Consider the following 18,382-nt stretch of genomic DNA (forward strand, 5'->3'; position numbering starts at 1 on the left):
TATCATGGTGGCAGTCCAACTGGTGATAGTTAATACTGTATAATGTTAATGTTAGTGATGGATACTTCCAAGTAAATCCACTATGTGTTTCTTTCGAAGAACAGTTTGTCCTTGAAAGAGAATCACACTTCATATCCAGAAAAGTAAATATATCTCTCTGTGTGTGTGTATATATATTAGCTTTAAAGATAAAAAGAAATTTACAATATTTAGAGACAAGCTTTCAAAAATAAACAAATCAATGCCTTGTTGGTACTGCTTGAACCTCTGTAACATATTCAGGGTATCTCTTCTCGGTGAGCCGCACTGGCCTGACATCCTTCCATGTTAGCCTGTTTCCAAGAAATCTATAAACTCTATGTCTATGGGCTCCAAATAACTGCTATCAGTGTGATCTGTAGGTGTGTATTACAGAAGAGCCTAAGTTTAGGGCTGACAATTTAGACCCCCTATCGTGCTGCTTGATAGTTCAGATCCAGAGCTAGTTTGCTTTATCATTCTCGGTTTGAACAATGGATTGGAGTGTTGACTGGGATACATTCATTAGAAATCAATTCACCCTTCTTCTCTAGTCAAAGTATGGCTCTGAAAAGAGGCACCATTTTAAAAATGACACTCTCCTTTAAACTGAGATACATTTCTTTCAGTGTAAAAGTTACAGGGACTTAATTCCTGTCTCACAGATTAAATTCAGTAAAACTCCCTACACTACAACTAAGCTTAGTAAGGGTTAGTAAAGAAAGCTGGAAAAACATTTTTATAGTACATTTTTACTTTTAATAAAGATGCAATTTAGGCATATTCTGACTTGAGTTTTTTTCATGTCGTGAAAATAGTTTTGTTTCTCTTTTTACCTAACATTTCCCAGGCCATCTATTTTTCAGCTTATCTAGCTTTAGTAGATCCCATGTATTAAAAATCATGTACCTTTAGAATTAATATGCATCCTAATTAACCTCAATTGGATTTTAAGAATACAGGCAAACTAGTCACAACTCATGAATTAACAGATGATAGAATAAAGATTGAGCTATGCCAACTGATGTTTTTAGAAACTTTATTATTGTCACTCACATTTACCAGGGTTGTTTTAGAAAGAAATATTTCAGTCACAAATAAAACAAGCAAATTCCTCGGTTCCCCCACCCCCCTGGTCCTTTTTTTTTTTTTGCCTCCTCCTTGTTTTCCCTTTTTTCAACTGAGCTTATATTCATGGAAATGTTTTAAAGTATTTCCTTAAGTAAAGTCATTCCTTTTGGGGAAAGAAAAAAAAAAATCTGTTAGTCTGCTGGAAAAAGAAAATCTCATTTAAAATAAGTAGCAAACTGTCTTTTGATTGAACGATGTACCTTGCAAATGAGACCTCAAAAGAAAATATTCTCCAAAGGGTTTGACTTGACAAGTGTGCCTGCCTTTATACTGTAGGATCATGGACTAACTAATGGTTCCAATTCCTTTGTATTTATCTTGAAGCACAGTATTGATCAGTTCTTTTCTAGACATAAAATCCTAAGATGAAAAGATGAGGATCTTCCTCCACCCACTGCCCACGTGTTCACCCAGACGGTGTCGAACTAATTCTTTCATGTGGTGCATGCCAAAAATGACGATGGGAAAAGCTGCATGAAGTAAAGAACACTCTAGGTTGTTTGTAGAGGGTTTAAGAATCCCGTTATGGGCACTGAATAGAGTCTTAGGAAACAGATGCACAACAATAAATAGTAACCAGCTTCAATACAAGAGATGTTCTATACTAGTCTTCCAAATCTGTGTAAACTGAAAAAAAACATTACAGACAGTGATCAAGAAGACCTGAGATGAGATTTTTTCTTTTGTTTTAAAATCTGTGAGGTAACTGAAGTTATAATGATGAATGTGGTATAAAAATGTCATTAGATAAACTGATAGTTTTCAGAATAAAGGGAACTGACATCCCATGGACTGAATTGTACCTGTGATGAGTGAGTCTTTTGATCTGTAAGGTCATGATGGATCATGCTACATGTATGTTCAGATCTATTCAAGGTGGAGTCATGACTGTTTTGATTTATACTATAAAAGGAACTATAATAGCTTCAAGCCTTCTTGCATGTGTACTTGCAGAATTGACAGCGTAAAAATCTTTTCCATTATATACAGGCATATCGGCAAAGTCTCTGGGAGCTTCTATTAAGCAGCCTAGGCCAGAGAAAAAGCTGCTTAATCTCTCATTAAAAGAGTACAGCTAACCATTTTCCACTTTGTCTACAGGATGTGACCTTTATGTGCCAGAAATCTGTTTTTGTGAGTTATAGGTTAGCTAAGGATGTTTTGTCTACATTTAAAAAAAAGATGGGGGGAGGGAAGGGGAAAAAAAAAAGTAGGGGGGGGAAAAAAAGCAAAGGAAAAAAAGGAAAAGCTTTATTTTTACACAAATAGTCTATTAAGATTCTGATTGGATTTTAGAATGGTTCAGGGGTTACACTAATTAAACTCAGTTAATTTTGCCTTGCAATTACCTTTCAGTATATGCCTATGTTGTTAAGTCTTGAAGATGGTTGATACTGATGTCTTTGAAAAGCACATTTAAAAATCCATTTCCAAATTCTTTCCAATCATCAATTTATGCAGTGTTCGTTATACAGTGTAAGAACATAGAAATGCTTGGTACAGTAGTTAGGCACCTACTATGTCATGTGACAACTGCAATTATCTCTTTTGGTGACAAATGCGGTCTTTGCAGTGATTACCTTTAAAGAAATCATAGCAAATTAAATAAAATTCTGTGACATTTCAAAGGCTGTTAATCACAACCAAATGCTGTAAATGTCAGGATGCACTGAAATTTTTGCTGCTTACTGATGAATCACTGAGTTAATTGTAGTTCATCATAAGGCCCTTGTCATTGTTATTATTATGGAAAACACTTTCATCACTCTTGCTATTCAATAAAATTAAAGTTCTAGACAAATATGAGAAGATATTACTCATCAAAGCATTTGAATTTAATCTCGTTCTTCAAAATATTCAAACAGATAACTACATAGAATAATACAGATGCATACAGAGTGATGTTTTAAAATAAATATATGAAGGCATTCCCTCTTTGTTAATTTCCCTTTTAATATACCTTGTCTCTTTGAAAATATGTTGTCCATATGAAGAATATATCCCTTGAACAAGGTAACTTCATCTTTATGAGAAAATATTGGATCTAAGATCATACTAATGAAGGAATCCCACTTTAATAATTCTGGTTCTGGTTCAGCTTGGAAAAACTGTCATGACTGAAGAATTTCAAGAACAGATTGCCTTGCAGGTATTACAGATAAGAGTTTTCACATAGGCAGTGACCAGAATGTAGCTAACTCTGTAAATGCACATTAGTTTCCCTTTAAGTCACATGTTTCTATTACTGTTCGCTGAGGTTCCTGTTTGATCAAAAGGAAACTGATCTGGAGGAGAGCTGCAGATGATATAAATGATTGTTGAATGGTATTTGTGGATGTGATTACTCAGATATAGAAATGTGAAGGCAGAGGAAAAGAAGACAGAGCACTGCTGGAACTCACCATCCACTCCCTTTCCTACTGCAGGCATGTCTACAAAGATGACATTTTTAGAAGTTAAGAACTTTTTCTAGAAAAAAGGTTTTTAGAGTTGTGGGAAGAACAGCGAATATGTAAGGATGAGTAGGCTGCAGAAAGCTTAAAGACAGAGCAGTTGCTAGCCTGTATCAAACTAGAATACTGTGAATAAATTTTGTTGCATCACAAGCAGTCAGAGTCCTTGCAAGGTAATTCACCTTTAAATTTAAATACTACTTCTTAAATGGGACCACCCTTTTTTGGGCACTGTTCATCACAGATAGGCTGGTGAGGTGGGACAAGGTAATTATTGCTTGGCTTTCTCAGCACCAAGAGAAAGGTGGTAGGATGAGGCCTTGTCTGACCTCAAAGTTGGTAACGTACCTGAAAACTACATAGGAAGAGAACAAAGGGAGATTGTTCATTCATGAGCATGTATTCAAATGTTAGCCCAATCTATGAAGAGTTGTGTGTAATGCCCCAGTTTATTGATCTTTTCACAGATATTTTTAGTGTTCGTACAGAGTAATTAAAAATCAAATAATTTTCCAGCTTTGCAATTTTTGCACCTAAGTTCCTTGAATATATAAAATGATACACAGACAGATAAGAACCTATTCTGCAAAAAGAGCAAATGGACACACATGGATTCAAAATTAAGGCACCAACTTCACAATCGAGATCAAAGCTTATGTTATGACTTAGTCCAATTTGCCTGCTCTTTGACCAGGAGAAAATCCCGTCTGTGGAACAATGAAACTTTCTTTGCGTACTCTAAAGGCTACATTGATTGCTGTCTAAGTACCTGTGCTCAGGTACTGCTGTTCAGCAGCTTGAATTACTTATATGTATTCATTTCGAGTGAGAATCTGAGAATATATAAATATTAACTTGGTTCTCCCAGATAAACATTTTATGAAAAATAACATATGGAATGTAATCCTGAGTGAATATGAATGCCATATGAATAGTCGTATATCTCTCTAAGTGGTGTATCTTCTGTACTTCACAGTAAAATTTTTGGTCATTCATTTCTTCTTTTTGTGTAGCTTGTTCTTTTAAAATTATATTTAAATCAAAGCAAACCCTATGTAGATGCATCAATACATATCATCTATCTAAAACAGGGGAATACACTTTTAATTTGGGGAAGTGCTATATTTATGTATGTTTCTTATTTTTCAAGCTGATAAAATAGGGATATATAATGAATCCCAATTGTGTTACACAATTGAAGTTACAATTCAGTAAGAACATAATATCTATGATGAAATGTTTTCAACCTGAGACTTTTTCACCTACTTCTAAGCATGCTAAAGATTTGACAAGTTCCATGTTTATCCAGTGCAATCCTATCTATCTTCATCTAACAGGAATGTGCTGTAATGATTGTTTCCTTTCACAGTTCAATCACACAGGACAAGGAAGTATTTGCAGCCAGGCCATAATGTTGATTACTGATGGAGCTGTGGACACATACGATACAATATTTGCAAAATATAATTGGCCAGACAGAAAAGTAAGTATGTTATCACCTTTACTTGATGGAAAACCCAAAGCTTCATATCCAATATAAAGTGTATGCCTATTGAAAAGTCAGTAACAGGTTTTTTTAATGATCTAAAAATGATTTTGGATAACTGGATGTTTCACTAATGACAAAAATGATGCTTATGTGATATTGCTCGAGGATAGAGGTGGCCTTTTACTGTAGTAATGAACTTAAGATAATAAGATCTTAACAAAGTATTTCCCTCTAGGGTACATTTTTGACCATTATATAATGCTTCCCCTGTGAGACATCATTAAACATGAAAAAAATTTTCTCTTCTTTCTCCCAAAATACTCATTAATAATTCAATGCTTTTTGAAGCTAAAGAGGGGTACATACTGTGGATGGTTTACTACGACTGGAGAAGGAGCAGATGTAGTACTCAGTATTTTTAATTTCTTTATTTGGCAGAGTGAGGGGTAGAGTTGGCAATTGGTGAGATTTTATTAAAAATGTATTTGGTTCGGTCGATCTGCATAAAGAAATTTGCCCAGAATTAAATTACCTTGTTATATAACACATGGATGTTATACAGTAGTGCAGAAATGCCTTGAATTTTCCTGATGGGAAAGCTCTAGTAGGCCTCATGTTTGGATGTGAAATAATTTCCTTCTACACTTTTTATCTTCTGCTAAAGCAAGCTGTGGGACTATTTTACGAAGTTTTTGTAGTTTGAGATACCTGCCATGTTATATGCCCGTAGAAGCAACAGCCTCACTCTTCGACATGCAATTTGAGCAAGTAGTTGATTAATATGAGTGTGCTGTGTGGGGTTTCAGTATTCTGTGGAAAAAAAGTAGTAATTTTGATTTGTAGTTTTTAGTCACGTTTCTCTCATTTATAAAACTACATTTGTTTTCTGTTCTCCCTTTTCTTGTTTATCTGAGCTAAACCTCATCTATTAGCAATCAGTGAGCAAGAGAAAATGGGAAATTGGTGATTTTTTTTTTTTTTTACTGATCTTCTGAAAATGTTATGTCAATTACTGTCATTTTGGGTAGTGAAAATGACATACAACTATTCTTTTTGTTGGTTAAGAGGTTTTTATTCAGAGAATGTAGAGTAATAACTAACTGCAATCTGAAGATCTATTTTTCTCTTCAGATACCTTGCTCACTCCTTTTATGTAACTTCATTCTCTAGAAGAAGAAAGTTCACACTTTTTGTGATTTTACCAGGACGTGCCAGGAAGTGTGTTCTCTTTAAAAGAATGCAAGGATGCATCGATATTTGCACATATTCTGAGGAGACCTGTAATACTTTTCGTGTGAACTGATGCTAGCCTTTGTGTAGTGGAAGGGATGAGGAAGTTCAATATTAACGCAATAAGATGTAGAACTAGATGTTATGAAAGAAGTTCCATTGGATGTCAGCATTTGTCCATTTTGGTATTTATTGTACTTCATTGGGTCACATCTCAATTGGCAATGGCAATATTGCTGAAATATAACAGAAATATTTGTTTCTATTATGTGACATACAAGAAGTACCTCCCTGAAATGTGGTGATCAACTATTTACAAGTCGGAGGAGAATACATGACCTTTGGTCTTTGTCTCCCTACTTTTCTTCAGTGCTTTTCACTGAGATTATTTGTTGTTGCTATTTACGTGAAAACATCTCCTGCCTTTTCTTATTCTGTATTTACTGTTGAAGATGGATGATTCTTCAGGGGTAAAGCTTTTATTGATTTTTTTTCTGTTGATTAATTAGACATTTGGCAAGTTAGGGCTTTATGAAATATATTTGTCTGTTGAAATTACTGAATAATTTTGTAAACAGTAACATACTTGTACTGTAGCCTGTTTTTTAGATATTTAAATATTCAAAATGGAATCCGTTTTTTATAAGACAGGTCATATGTTATGTTTTTCTTCCTAAGTAAATGAGTGTAATTCATCAATATTATATGGCTATAATATAAGCGCATATATATATATATATATAAAATGAGCTGGCTGTGCTCATATAAATGCCTGGTAGTAATATAGTCTCAATGTATCTCTTAAATCCTTCTTGGTATTCACACTTATTTCTGAATGTTTTCTGAGAGAAACAAGACAACTATAACCTGATTGTTAAATTATTATTTTAATAGTTGGTTCTTCAGATAACAAATGTTTATAAACAACAGACAAATTTTTTTCCTTTTTTTGAGTAATTCCCAGATGTTTGCAGACAATTTTATCCCTATAGAAATGGTCTGAGAACTGTTAATTTCAGCTATAGTCTTCAATATTTACTTTAATACTTTAGTCAATTAAATCTTGTAATGGTTCAAGATTTCCATGATCAGATGATGTATGAAGAATTTCCATTAAGCAATATTTAAATTTAAACAAATTAAATTTAAATAAATTAAATAGAGGATATGAGGAATATGACTGAATCTAAATTATCTTTGGAATTTCAATCAGTATTTCTGGCACCTTCCCCCTCCCACTAATTTTATCTTCTTTCCAGTTTTGATATGATTGAGTGACTTTGTAGGCTAGCATTAGCTCTGTTTTATGAAAACATAACTCATTTTAAGCCTCCTTTCCAGTGGAACAAAAGTTTTTTAAAAAACAACAACAAAAGTCTTGTGGCCAGTCTTTCCTCTCTTATTCAATGGGATATTATCTGATTTAAGTTAAGTCCTCTAATGTTCTATGAGAACATTTTGTTTTATCTAGCAAACACTGATGTCTAAGGAGATTTACAGAATCTCTCAGAAGGGTGTGCCTCTGATGTCTTGTATATTCTTATACTATGAAGTTAGTTCCTCTCTTAAGAATGGGAAGAGACCATGGGGAAACTCTATCATGTGAAATCAGTGAGGAAAGAATTCTCTGAAACAGTCAGCTAAGTATTTTCACAAAACCATGTGCTATATATCTTTCATGTGCAAATCAACAGCTATATCTGAGATAACAATACTTAGCACAGCTGTTGCAATAAGCAGCAGGACAGGTTTCCCTTTGGGTATACTTCTGCAAAGGTCTAGCGTGAAGAATCCTACCTTGTTTAGCCAGGACACGGTGTTTAAGGAGTAGCTTTTACTTAATATGCAATATTCTACCCAACTCTTATAAAATATTTAATGTGTTATACAGTCTTTTAAATTGTATATTAGAAAATATGTAGAAAAAAAATCAAATCAGTTTGTCCTCTTTTCAGCCTGAAATGTTTCAGTATGAAAAATGTAAAAGATTTCCATATGTATGCTTTAATGCATTAGCGCTTTCAATGTTCTTTGTTGGATTTTTTGTTCTAGAAAGGAAGAATTATTGAAAACGCAATTTCCTACATATTTGCAATGTCAGTGTGCCTAAAATTATGCATGCGGTGCACTTCAAGATCTCCTGCTTTTGCATTACATCATCTTTATTCTCCCCAAAGCCATTGTTTATATTTATAAATCACACCTTTGAACTGCTTAGTCGTTTTTTTTCTCGCCTTTTTTGTTCTCTATTAATCTATACATTGCCTTGCCATCTTTCTTACCATTTATGTTTTGCCTGCCATTTTGATACTGTGGTGGACAGTAATGGACAAAGTTAATAGCTCTAATTGAGATAAGTTCTTAAGTTTCTGTTTACCTCAATTACCCTGTCAGCAAAGTACCTATTTCAGTTATGTTTTATCTAATGTTAGATAATATTAAATACGTCATCATGTATTGGGTTTGAGTGGCAAGGTTTTGGTAGCGGGGGGGCTACAGGGGTGGCTTCTGTGAGAAGCTGCTGGAAGCTTCCCCTATGTCCAATGGAGCCAATCCCAGCCAGCTCCAAGACGGACCCACCGCTGGCCAAGGCCGAGCCCGTCAGCGACGGTGGTAGCCTCTGGGGTAACATTTAAGAAGGGGAAAAAGTTGCTGCATGAGAGGAATTGCAGCTGGAGAGAGGAGTGAGAATACGTGAGAGAAACAACTCTACAGACACCGAGGTCAGTGAAGAAGCAGGAGCAGGAGGTGCTCCAGGTGCCGGAGCAGAGATTCCCCTGCAGCCCATGGTGAAGACCATGGTGAGGCAGGCTGTCCCCCTGCGGCCCATGGAGGTCCACGGTGGAGCAGATATCCACCTGCAGCCCATGGAGGACCCCACGCCAGAGCAGGTGGATGCACCCGAAGGAGGCTGTGACCCTGTGGGAAGCCCGTGCTGGAGCAGGCTCCTGGCAGGAGCTGTGGGGAGAGGAGCCCATGCTGGAGCAGGTTTGCTGGCAGGACTTGTGACCCTGTGGGGGACCCACGCTGGAGCAGTCTGTTCCTGAAGGACTGCACCCCGTGGAAGGGACCCACGCTGGAGCAGTTCGTGAAGAACTGTAGCCCATGGGAAGGACTCACGTTGGAGAAGTTCCTGGAGGACTGTCTCCCATGGGAGGGACCCCACGCTGGAGCAGGGGAAGAGTGTGAGGAGTCCTCCCCCTGAGGAGGAAGGAGCGGCAGAGACAATGTGTGAGGAACTGACCACAACCCCTATTCCCCATCCCCCTGCGCCACTGTGGGGGGAGGAGGTGGAGAACTCGGCAGTAAAGTTAAGCCCAGGAAGAAGGGAGGGGTGGGAAGAAGGTGTTTTAAGATTTGGGTTTTATTTCTCATTATCCTACTCTGATTTGATTGGTAATAAATTAAATTAACTTTTCCCCAATTTGAGTCTGTTTTGCCTGTGATGGTAATTGCTCAGTGATCTCCCTGTCCTCATCTTGACCCACGAGCCTTTCATTATATTTTCTCTCCCCTGTCCAGCTGAGGAGGGAGAGTGATAGAGTGGCTTTGGTGGGCACCTGGCATCAAGCCAGGGTCAACCCACCACAAAATGCAGCAGAAACATCTTGTTTTCTTATAGAAAGGAACAAATTCTTCATATAACTGTGAAGGCTTTGCCCATTTGTCAGTGACAATCCCTAAAAATGGAGAGTGAAAACATACTGGCACCATGTAAATAACAATTCATATTTTCTTCTTTTTTCCAAGCCATCTCTATCTTTGCAAAAGATAGTCTTTTTTAAAAAAGACACCATGTAAACAGGGATAAAAGCACTTTATTACATATCATTGTAGATGTATTCTGCCTGAAAGCTGATTAAAAAGCTGCTTCTTTCTGATAATGTATTAAATAAAAATTGTGTTGCAATAATTTTGAAATGGAATAACATGGCTCCAATTAAATACCCAACGTAGCTTAAATTAAGTAATTGAGTTTTTTGGGGGGACATTAGCCTGATTCTGTGTATGAGCTAGAGAATTATGACCATCAAAAGACTATTTAAAATTGTCTTCTGGACTGTTTCCTTGAAAGAAGGAACACTTTCATTTTACTGTTTATTTTATGAGTCCCTATCTCCCTCACCAAAAAAACCCACTAGCCCATGTTTTCTTAATATCTTCTGCTACTTAAAATGTAAATCTAGTAGATGCTGTTTTTATAACACAGTGTTTTATTTGTACGACTAAGGCTCTAAGTTGTTAGTGTCTATTTCATTTTTTTATGAGTCCATACATGCAATCTTGCACCTTAAGGAGCTAGATTCTCACACATTATAAATGAGTTTATGCTATGTACATAATTTTTCTCATTCATGAAACTTACATTCAGTATTTTCAAGTTTCTGTAATTCATTCATGACAGCTCTGCCACATGAAGTACCACAAAGAGAACAATTAATCTGCAAGAGTACATCCATCTACACTGTCATATAAAAGCCCAGGTTTTCACCACGTAGCAGAAATAAGTATTTAAAAAGAATAGTACCAAGAAAGTGTTTGTTTACAATTACAACTATGATATAGTTGCAATACTTTTTTTGTTTTAAGATGTCCTATTTCAGGAGAAAGCCTTTAAGTCTCAAAACATCTTTTTGATGTCAGTTGGAACAGAGTCATGCTTTTACTGTATATTATTGCTTCTACTATTATATCCAAATGCACTATTAGAAACCAAGCAAAATACTGCACTTAGCTATTTCATTAGGCACCTTATTCTAATTTAAAAGCATGAAAAGACGTTGTTGTGGGGCGGGGGGAGGCAGGCAAATGGACATGATTACAGGAAAAGATAGCCCTTCAGGTTTGCTCCCAGAAAGTTGTACCACTAATTGTCTCTTCTTAAATAACACAATCCTACTTCCTCTCTATTGGAAAATTTCAGGAAGATTAACCTTGTAAATGTTGCTGAAATGCTATAGCACATCTACAAATGAAATTACAATGAGATCAGAGATATTATCAGAGCTTCAAGCCCTGTCATGCTCTCTGTTGAAAGCCATTTTAGTCACTAAGTGAAAATTAATAAACTTGGAACAGAAATTACCTATTTAAATAATATTTAACATAGTTTGACATTTTAAATATAGCAAGACTGTTCTCAGTATGTTGTGACATTGCAAAGGAAAATAATATAGTAAATCCTTCTGTATAAATGCATGAGGAAACACTTCAAAACCCTAGTGACTCACCAGCAACTCCATGAAGTCTCACGATCCTTTTTCTCCACTGGTTAAAATGACCAAGTTGCCTGCATATTTTGCAGCATGGGTCTTTTTCTCTCCTCCTTTTCCCCGTTGTTTTTATGTGGCTATCAAGTTCTATACTTCTATAAAGCCCATCTCCTCATTGTTTTGGAGAAGCCCAAAAGCATTTCTTCCATGACCATGATTCAGGGCAAAGTCTAAAATCCCATTGAGATCAAGGGGAAATAGGTACATAATTGAAGTATATAAGCAAATATTTTTGTGAAATTTCAGTTTGGATACAGTCTTCTAGTATTCCTTTTTCATATGGGTTGATGCAGCACTTAACAAGTGGTCAAGGCAGATAGCATCTTTGTGAGCTGTTGTGACTTGCAACATCCAGAAATGGATGTTCTGCTCCCTTAGCCTGAGAGCTCTTCACTTGGTGATGTTGTACCACATGCAAAATCTGGAAAAGAAAGCAAAAGAATAATTGAATCAATTGAACTATATCCTTCCCTTTGGGTTTGTCCTTTGATCCTGAAAAGCATTTGCTTTTTATCTGAAATAGCTATATGCTATGGTAGATATATGCAAAACCAAAAGCAATAATCTCTACTTAGTAAAGTGAAATGGAAACCAAAATCCTGCCTAAAATGTCCTCATTTTCAAGAATCAAATCCAGCTCGACAGGCCAGGAGTCACTCCTGAATTTTGTCTCTGCTGATAAGAAGGAAGGGTGAATGTACTCTAGAATTAATGCTTGGTTGTTTTTTTTTTTTTTTTTTTTTAAATCTGAGTTAAAAGTACCCCCACCTTCAGTTACCTTATTCATTATTCTGCAGCCTTTCACTTCCTGGGCAAGTAACAGGGAACAGAACTTCATCTGTCTGTCTCCTATTATTCTGAGGGCTCTCGGGAGAGTTCATTTTGTATGGGAGAGAAATATTTTCCTTCTGCTTATGAACCATTACAACGAGGCAGAGATTTAAGATGGTTTCTGTCAGTGCTAAGACTTCAAGTAGGGTGAATATAAAGAATTACTGCAATAACATCTTTATTCCTACTGCTAAATGATTATGATGCGGAAAGACCTAACAGCTAATGCTGCCTATGTCTGAAAAGAACTGTTGAAATTACAAGATAAATAGTTCCATGACTTTTAAGTCTTTATACCTGCTTTTGCATCTGTTTTATATGAAAAATTTCACAGTCTGGAAGGTCTCTGGGTCTATATACGATATTTAAAATTATAATTGGATCCAGAGGTTAGCACCTCAAAATGTGCTGGATTTAGATTTGATTTCATAATAATATACTATATTTGCAGACAATAATAATCAGTTGGTAACTCCTTAGCTATGTGGGACTTTAATGCATACTTTTACAGGATCAGTATTTATAGTGCATTTATTATTATGGCGTTATGCTTTCTTAAATACTTAAGAAAATACTTGGTCATTATTGGTGTCTACTGGTCACTTGGTCACTGAAGAACTTTATTTCAATCTGCTCATTTATATTAGAGATCTGTGAAATAAATATTTAACTTTAATAATTCTGCATTTTATTTTTTTACTAAAAATCTATTTAGTTTAAAGACAACCAACAATCTATCGGCTTCAACTGCTGTATATGAAATGAAAGTCTGAGCTTTGGGTATATGTAAAATTCCCCAAACATTTAGATTCTGCCATAGAACAGGAAAGAATGCTTTCTTTACCCTCCTTTAACAAAGGAAGATGAAAACATGACACGCTTTCGTTTCCTTTGTCTGAAAACTATCCTAAAGAGAAACATGAAATCAAGTGGATGCTGTGAAAACAGGCTGCAAGAAAATGGGTAGCTGCATTGTGGCATCGCATTGGTGACAAATCATCTTTTTCTTCATGTCTGCTATCCACAAGGTTACAAACCTTTCTGCAGATTTTTAACCAAGTCTCTGTAGCTTAGGAACCTGCTGATGTTGGCAACATGGAACATTAGTACAGCAAATTGAATGTCTCGTGTACAATGTTATCTGGATGTTATTAAATTGATTTTTTTTCTGAAGTACTTCCGTCTTTTTAGAGGCGGATGTTATTACTGCTACACAAACCGTATGCTTTATTACTGGTTATCTCAAGAACAAAAGAAGGTCCAGACACTTTATAGGCCTTTCAAGCTATGACAAGCTTATGTTAATTAGCTATCTTTTTAGGCACCCTTGCAGTATGATGAAAGATGGGGTATGAGATCAAACAAAAGTTCTTGATAAAGAACTTTATCAAGATAAAGTTGGGGATAAAGAGAAACAACTCCTCACAGAAATGCTGTAGTCCTAGTTTCCTGCCCCATCTGCAATTTTTTTTTGAAAAACAAAAAGTTTAAAAAAAGATTATTTTCTTCTGCATTATTCTCCCTTTTAAAGAGAAAAAGAGGCAGGTAGGTTTCTGTTTCAGCAAATGCCTTTTTTTTTTTTCCTCTCTTTTTTTTTTTTTTGGTCAGAACTACCAGAATGCTGTCTACAAATTGGTCACTAGTATTTCTACTTGTATTCTTTAATACGACACTCAAAGTAGTTAAGAATTCTTTTCTAGGCCAATGTCAATTTAATTTGCCATGAAGAAACTTTTTCTGCAGTGCTTAAAACCAAAAAGTGGGGAGATGTTTTTTTGTGAAGATAAGGGTAATTGAATCTTATCCTCAGGGTATATGAGGATTGCCAGAGGAAGGATTACTGCTTCTCATATACAGAGTTATATGGTTGGCTAGAATCATATAGTGGCTAATGCTTTCTGAATGTTTCAAGAATTTTAGTTGGGATGATCATTTACACACAATGTAAATGTATATCCAAAATGCCATTACCCTGTTAATGTTTGTCATGTAATCAGAAATAGATACAAAAGTAAATTAATTATGAATCATACAGAGTACCTTATAAACAACGGACAGTCAAAATGGAGAATAATCCACAATCTGAGAGAGAGTTGTCCAAAGTACTTTTCGGGAACTCATGAGCATCAGTAACACAAAAATCATTACTTTTGCTTGTAAAAAAGTTGTTAATTTTTATGTAGTGTATGTAGACATAAAGAGTTCCAAAACTTGAGAGAAAATGTATACATAAAACATGCCTAGATGACTACAAGTAATCACTGTTTGCATCTGACATCAGCTCCGTATCACTGAAATATGTGGCTGAAAGCCATTATTAACAAGAGGGACCAAAGTATTGTAAGTAAATATCATAATAAGAACCTGATATCTTATGGATTCTGTTTACTAATCTGCAAAATGAACATAATAAAACCTGACCTGGTATTTGAAGTGCTGTAAGGTCTTAATTTTTTAAAAAAATATTTTTGTGGAGTTGTTATGCTGGAAGCAAGACAGTTAAAGTAGGCATAGTAATGGCACAAATATGCCCATTTCATTCTGTGGACTATGTCTATTCTTGAGGTGATGTTTTTTGTGAAGAATTATGTCATCCACTTAAGGAAATAGTGAGATTATTTCTTGAAGTTCTTCAACAGCATGATAAAAACTGTGTTTTAGTTTGTGTGGTTTAAACTGAACAATACTGCAATTATACTAAAAGCCAGGATACAGTTCATAGTCTGCTTGGTTTTAATTACTTCTCTTTATAATGTATGCATCTTCTTACTTAAACACGACAGGCAGAAAAGAGATGTTGAAGGCTGTCAGAGCTGTTCTATTGTAGATGAGTATCTACAGTCTCTGTAAGATATCAAAAACGCGTATTGTTAATTGTGAGTAATCCACCAGCAAGAAGGTGACCATAGGTGCGTATATGAAACCCATTTGGTTGCATTTGACAATAAAGAGATAACATAGTATTCCAATCAATTAATTTGGATTAATAATTTAAAAAAAAAGTACAGATAGTAAAAAAAACCTGAAGATGATGTTGGACTGAATGTCTTCCTAAATTACCTGTTTAAAGTTTGGCTTCTGGAAGTAGTTGAAATTATCTGAATCTATATTAAAGGTTGCATTACAGAGGAGAGCCTTGGTGAAAAATAAGTTGGTAAAAGAGACAAAACTAGGGTTATGCTCAGTCATCTCTGCTTCCTTCACCTATAGCCTGAAATAAGAAGGCTATAATAGATCTACAAGCCTGCTTGCTTTATAGGTACTTTCTGTTCTGTAGAGCACAAGATACTAAGTGAAATTTTTTCACTGATTCTGCAGACAGGGAAGAGTGAAAACTTCATATGTATTTTGGAGTAAGCTTTAAAAAGCTGTTCTTATGATGTTTTAGGCCTCTGTTATAGCTTTTAGAATATATGGCAATAAAATTTCAATTTTCTAATTTTTTTTTAAGTGCAAGGTTAAGCTTGAATCAAACATAATATTATCTAGTAGACAAGCATTAATAGGATTAAAGATCTTTTTATCACTAACAAGAATGTTCACAGTTACATGTGGTAATACAAGTAGAGGAGACAGTGCGATAGTGAGGCTTAAATAGGAAAATGGGATATTGCGTCTTTTCCTAACCACTAGGTCAGATTCATTGCTAGTCCGATGAGGTATGGCAGTTCCAGTAGCCTGTAAGTAATTGGTAAGTACCTTGGAAAACTATAGACCGGCACAAAGAGTAACTGTTTTCAGACATTTTCATTTGAGTACTGAACTATATTTCTGCCTAGTTTGTATGATCCATTCTTAGTTCATTCCTGTATCACTTTTCCTTTAATGACATCTTCATATACTTCTATTTTATATAACTCTCACTGAATTAAAATAAGCCATAGTGTGTTGTTTCGTTACATACTGAGGCTTTAAGTTAACTTCTGTTGGATATTTACATTAAGTTGAGAAGGTTGGTAAATTGCATGTTTAAATATCAAATCTCAAGAGATGTTTGGAAGGGGAATGTTACAAAGGGAGGAAGTTAAATGTTTGGTATAGTATTCTCTTGCTGGCATCCCATTACATATAGTAAATGGTATTTCTTGCTCATTTTGCTCTGAGAAGCCAAATTCTGCTGGTTTGGAAGTATAACAGACATTGTTTATATGAAATTATTATTCATATATACCATTTTCCCAGAGTACCTCTGTTATCCTTCGTGGTGTCTGGCTACAGAACAATCCCGCAATACATGCACATACATCAAGACGGTACGGAAGATTCATTACATGTAGGGGATCATATATGTGTAGTTTAGTATTCATTTCAGCAAAGCGCTTACATATGTGAATTATTACATCTCTGCTAACCAAAGCAATGGATTCAGGCATACATTAAAGTGCTTTACTGAATTAAGAACTAAACAAGTTATCCAAACAATTCCATCTTTAGAACTCTGTTGTGGGTCTGCTGATTCTTTCTGAGTGGTTGAATCTTTAACTGTGTTAGTGGCTCTGCATTTTATAGAATACCCATTTAGAGCGCACTGTTTGTTTATCTCGCTGTATTTATACCTACTTTTTCTAAACTGGCATAACAGCATTAACTACATTCTGAGACTTCTGAAAAACATGGCAGTCTCTGTAGACTTAACTTTTGTGTTCCGTTCCCATGTGCAGACATCTGCTGCAAAACTGATAAAAACCTGTTCTTCTCTAGGAGGTTCTAAATGCCATCATCCCATAATCCTTTCTACTACCCTTACCGTAATTGTGCAAAACTGACAGAATGAGATTTGCACATCTGAACAAATATGTTCTGTTTCTGTGGGATAACACTTGTGCACTGACTTCTGTTAAGATTTAAGCTCAGTCACAGAGGTTTCTCCTTACGAGTTCTTGAAACCTTTTTGCTGGATTTTAACACTGAAGCTGAGTTTAGTGCATTGTTGGAAAACAGAAGGCCTTATTCTGCCATCTTATGTCATTAGACATTCATATCTTGAAAAAACATGTAGGATTTTGAATCATCTGGGACTCGTTATTGAAGAAGGCTTTAAAATCCATTGTAGTAGTAAAGTGTATATCCCAATGGCTGCTGTTTAGCATGTCATTATGGAAATAGAAGCAGCTGTAAATACTTATAAAATGTTTTGAAATTTGTGTCATATTGAGGTTCATAAAATAGAACACCTATAGAGCCTATGACACTTGGAACAGGCCTTTTTTTGATGAGGAGATATCAGAAGCATGCCTTTGTTTAACCCAATCATTTTGTGTATTTTTATGTATGTATATAGAGAGAGAGAAAGAGAGAGAGAGGGAAGTCTACTGGGTACAAAATAGGAATTTGTTTTTTAATTCTGGCTTTTCTGGACAATTCAAGACAGAAGCCACTTAGGGTTTGTTTTTGTGGAAAACTGTGTGTCTCGCAAATTGTACAGTCAGCTTCCATATCTCTTATGTTTCAATAGGATCTGGAAATGTTCAACAACAACTGGTAACATTTTTATGTTCACTTCACCTATTTTAAAAATAAATAGAAACAGGTTATCCTTGTTTGAGGAAAAACCTTGCCACAAACACCCTCAGAAAGATGACTGCTCTCTGTTGTCAAGAAGCCTAAAGAAAAATTTGGAAGTGTGCATGAATGGAGACAACAGACATATCTGCTAGGCAAGCTCCTGGGCATTCCTCTTGGTAAGAACAAAATATGATGGAATTGTGAAATACAGTAGTTATTCCAAGAATTTTCTATCACATGGTTCTGTTTTTCAGCCTCTGATGAAGGAGAATTTTTCATTTTTCATTTTCTATTTTCATATTCATATTTCATATTCTATTTTCAATTTTCATTTTTTAAATAATGTAGTAGTATCAGTTATGGTCTGTCTCTGTGGTTTTTAGTTGATTTAATAATAAAAGAGATAAGTAAAACTGCAAAGAATATTCCAAAAAAGGAATAGGTGCAATGTA

The 18,382-nt window shown here is 35.4% G+C and overlaps 1 protein-coding gene across 3 annotated transcripts in view; it reads left to right on the top strand.

The window, feature by feature from the left end:
* Positions 1–18,382, top strand: part of CACNA2D3 (calcium voltage-gated channel auxiliary subunit alpha2delta 3) — a 479,723-nt gene that overhangs the window by 237,171 nt on the left and 224,170 nt on the right. For all 3 annotated transcript variants that reach the window (XM_076346275.1, XM_076346276.1, XM_076346277.1), the window contains exon 11: positions 4,972–5,085. In XM_076346275.1, the coding sequence (XP_076202390.1) occupies positions 4,972–5,085 (114 nt within the window). The remainder of the gene's footprint in view (positions 1–4,971; positions 5,086–18,382) is intronic.

Source organism: Aptenodytes patagonicus, chromosome 8 (genome assembly GCF_965638725.1).
Source record: "Aptenodytes patagonicus chromosome 8, bAptPat1.pri.cur, whole genome shotgun sequence".
In the NCBI taxonomy this organism is placed as follows: Eukaryota; Metazoa; Chordata; class Aves; order Sphenisciformes; family Spheniscidae; genus Aptenodytes; species Aptenodytes patagonicus.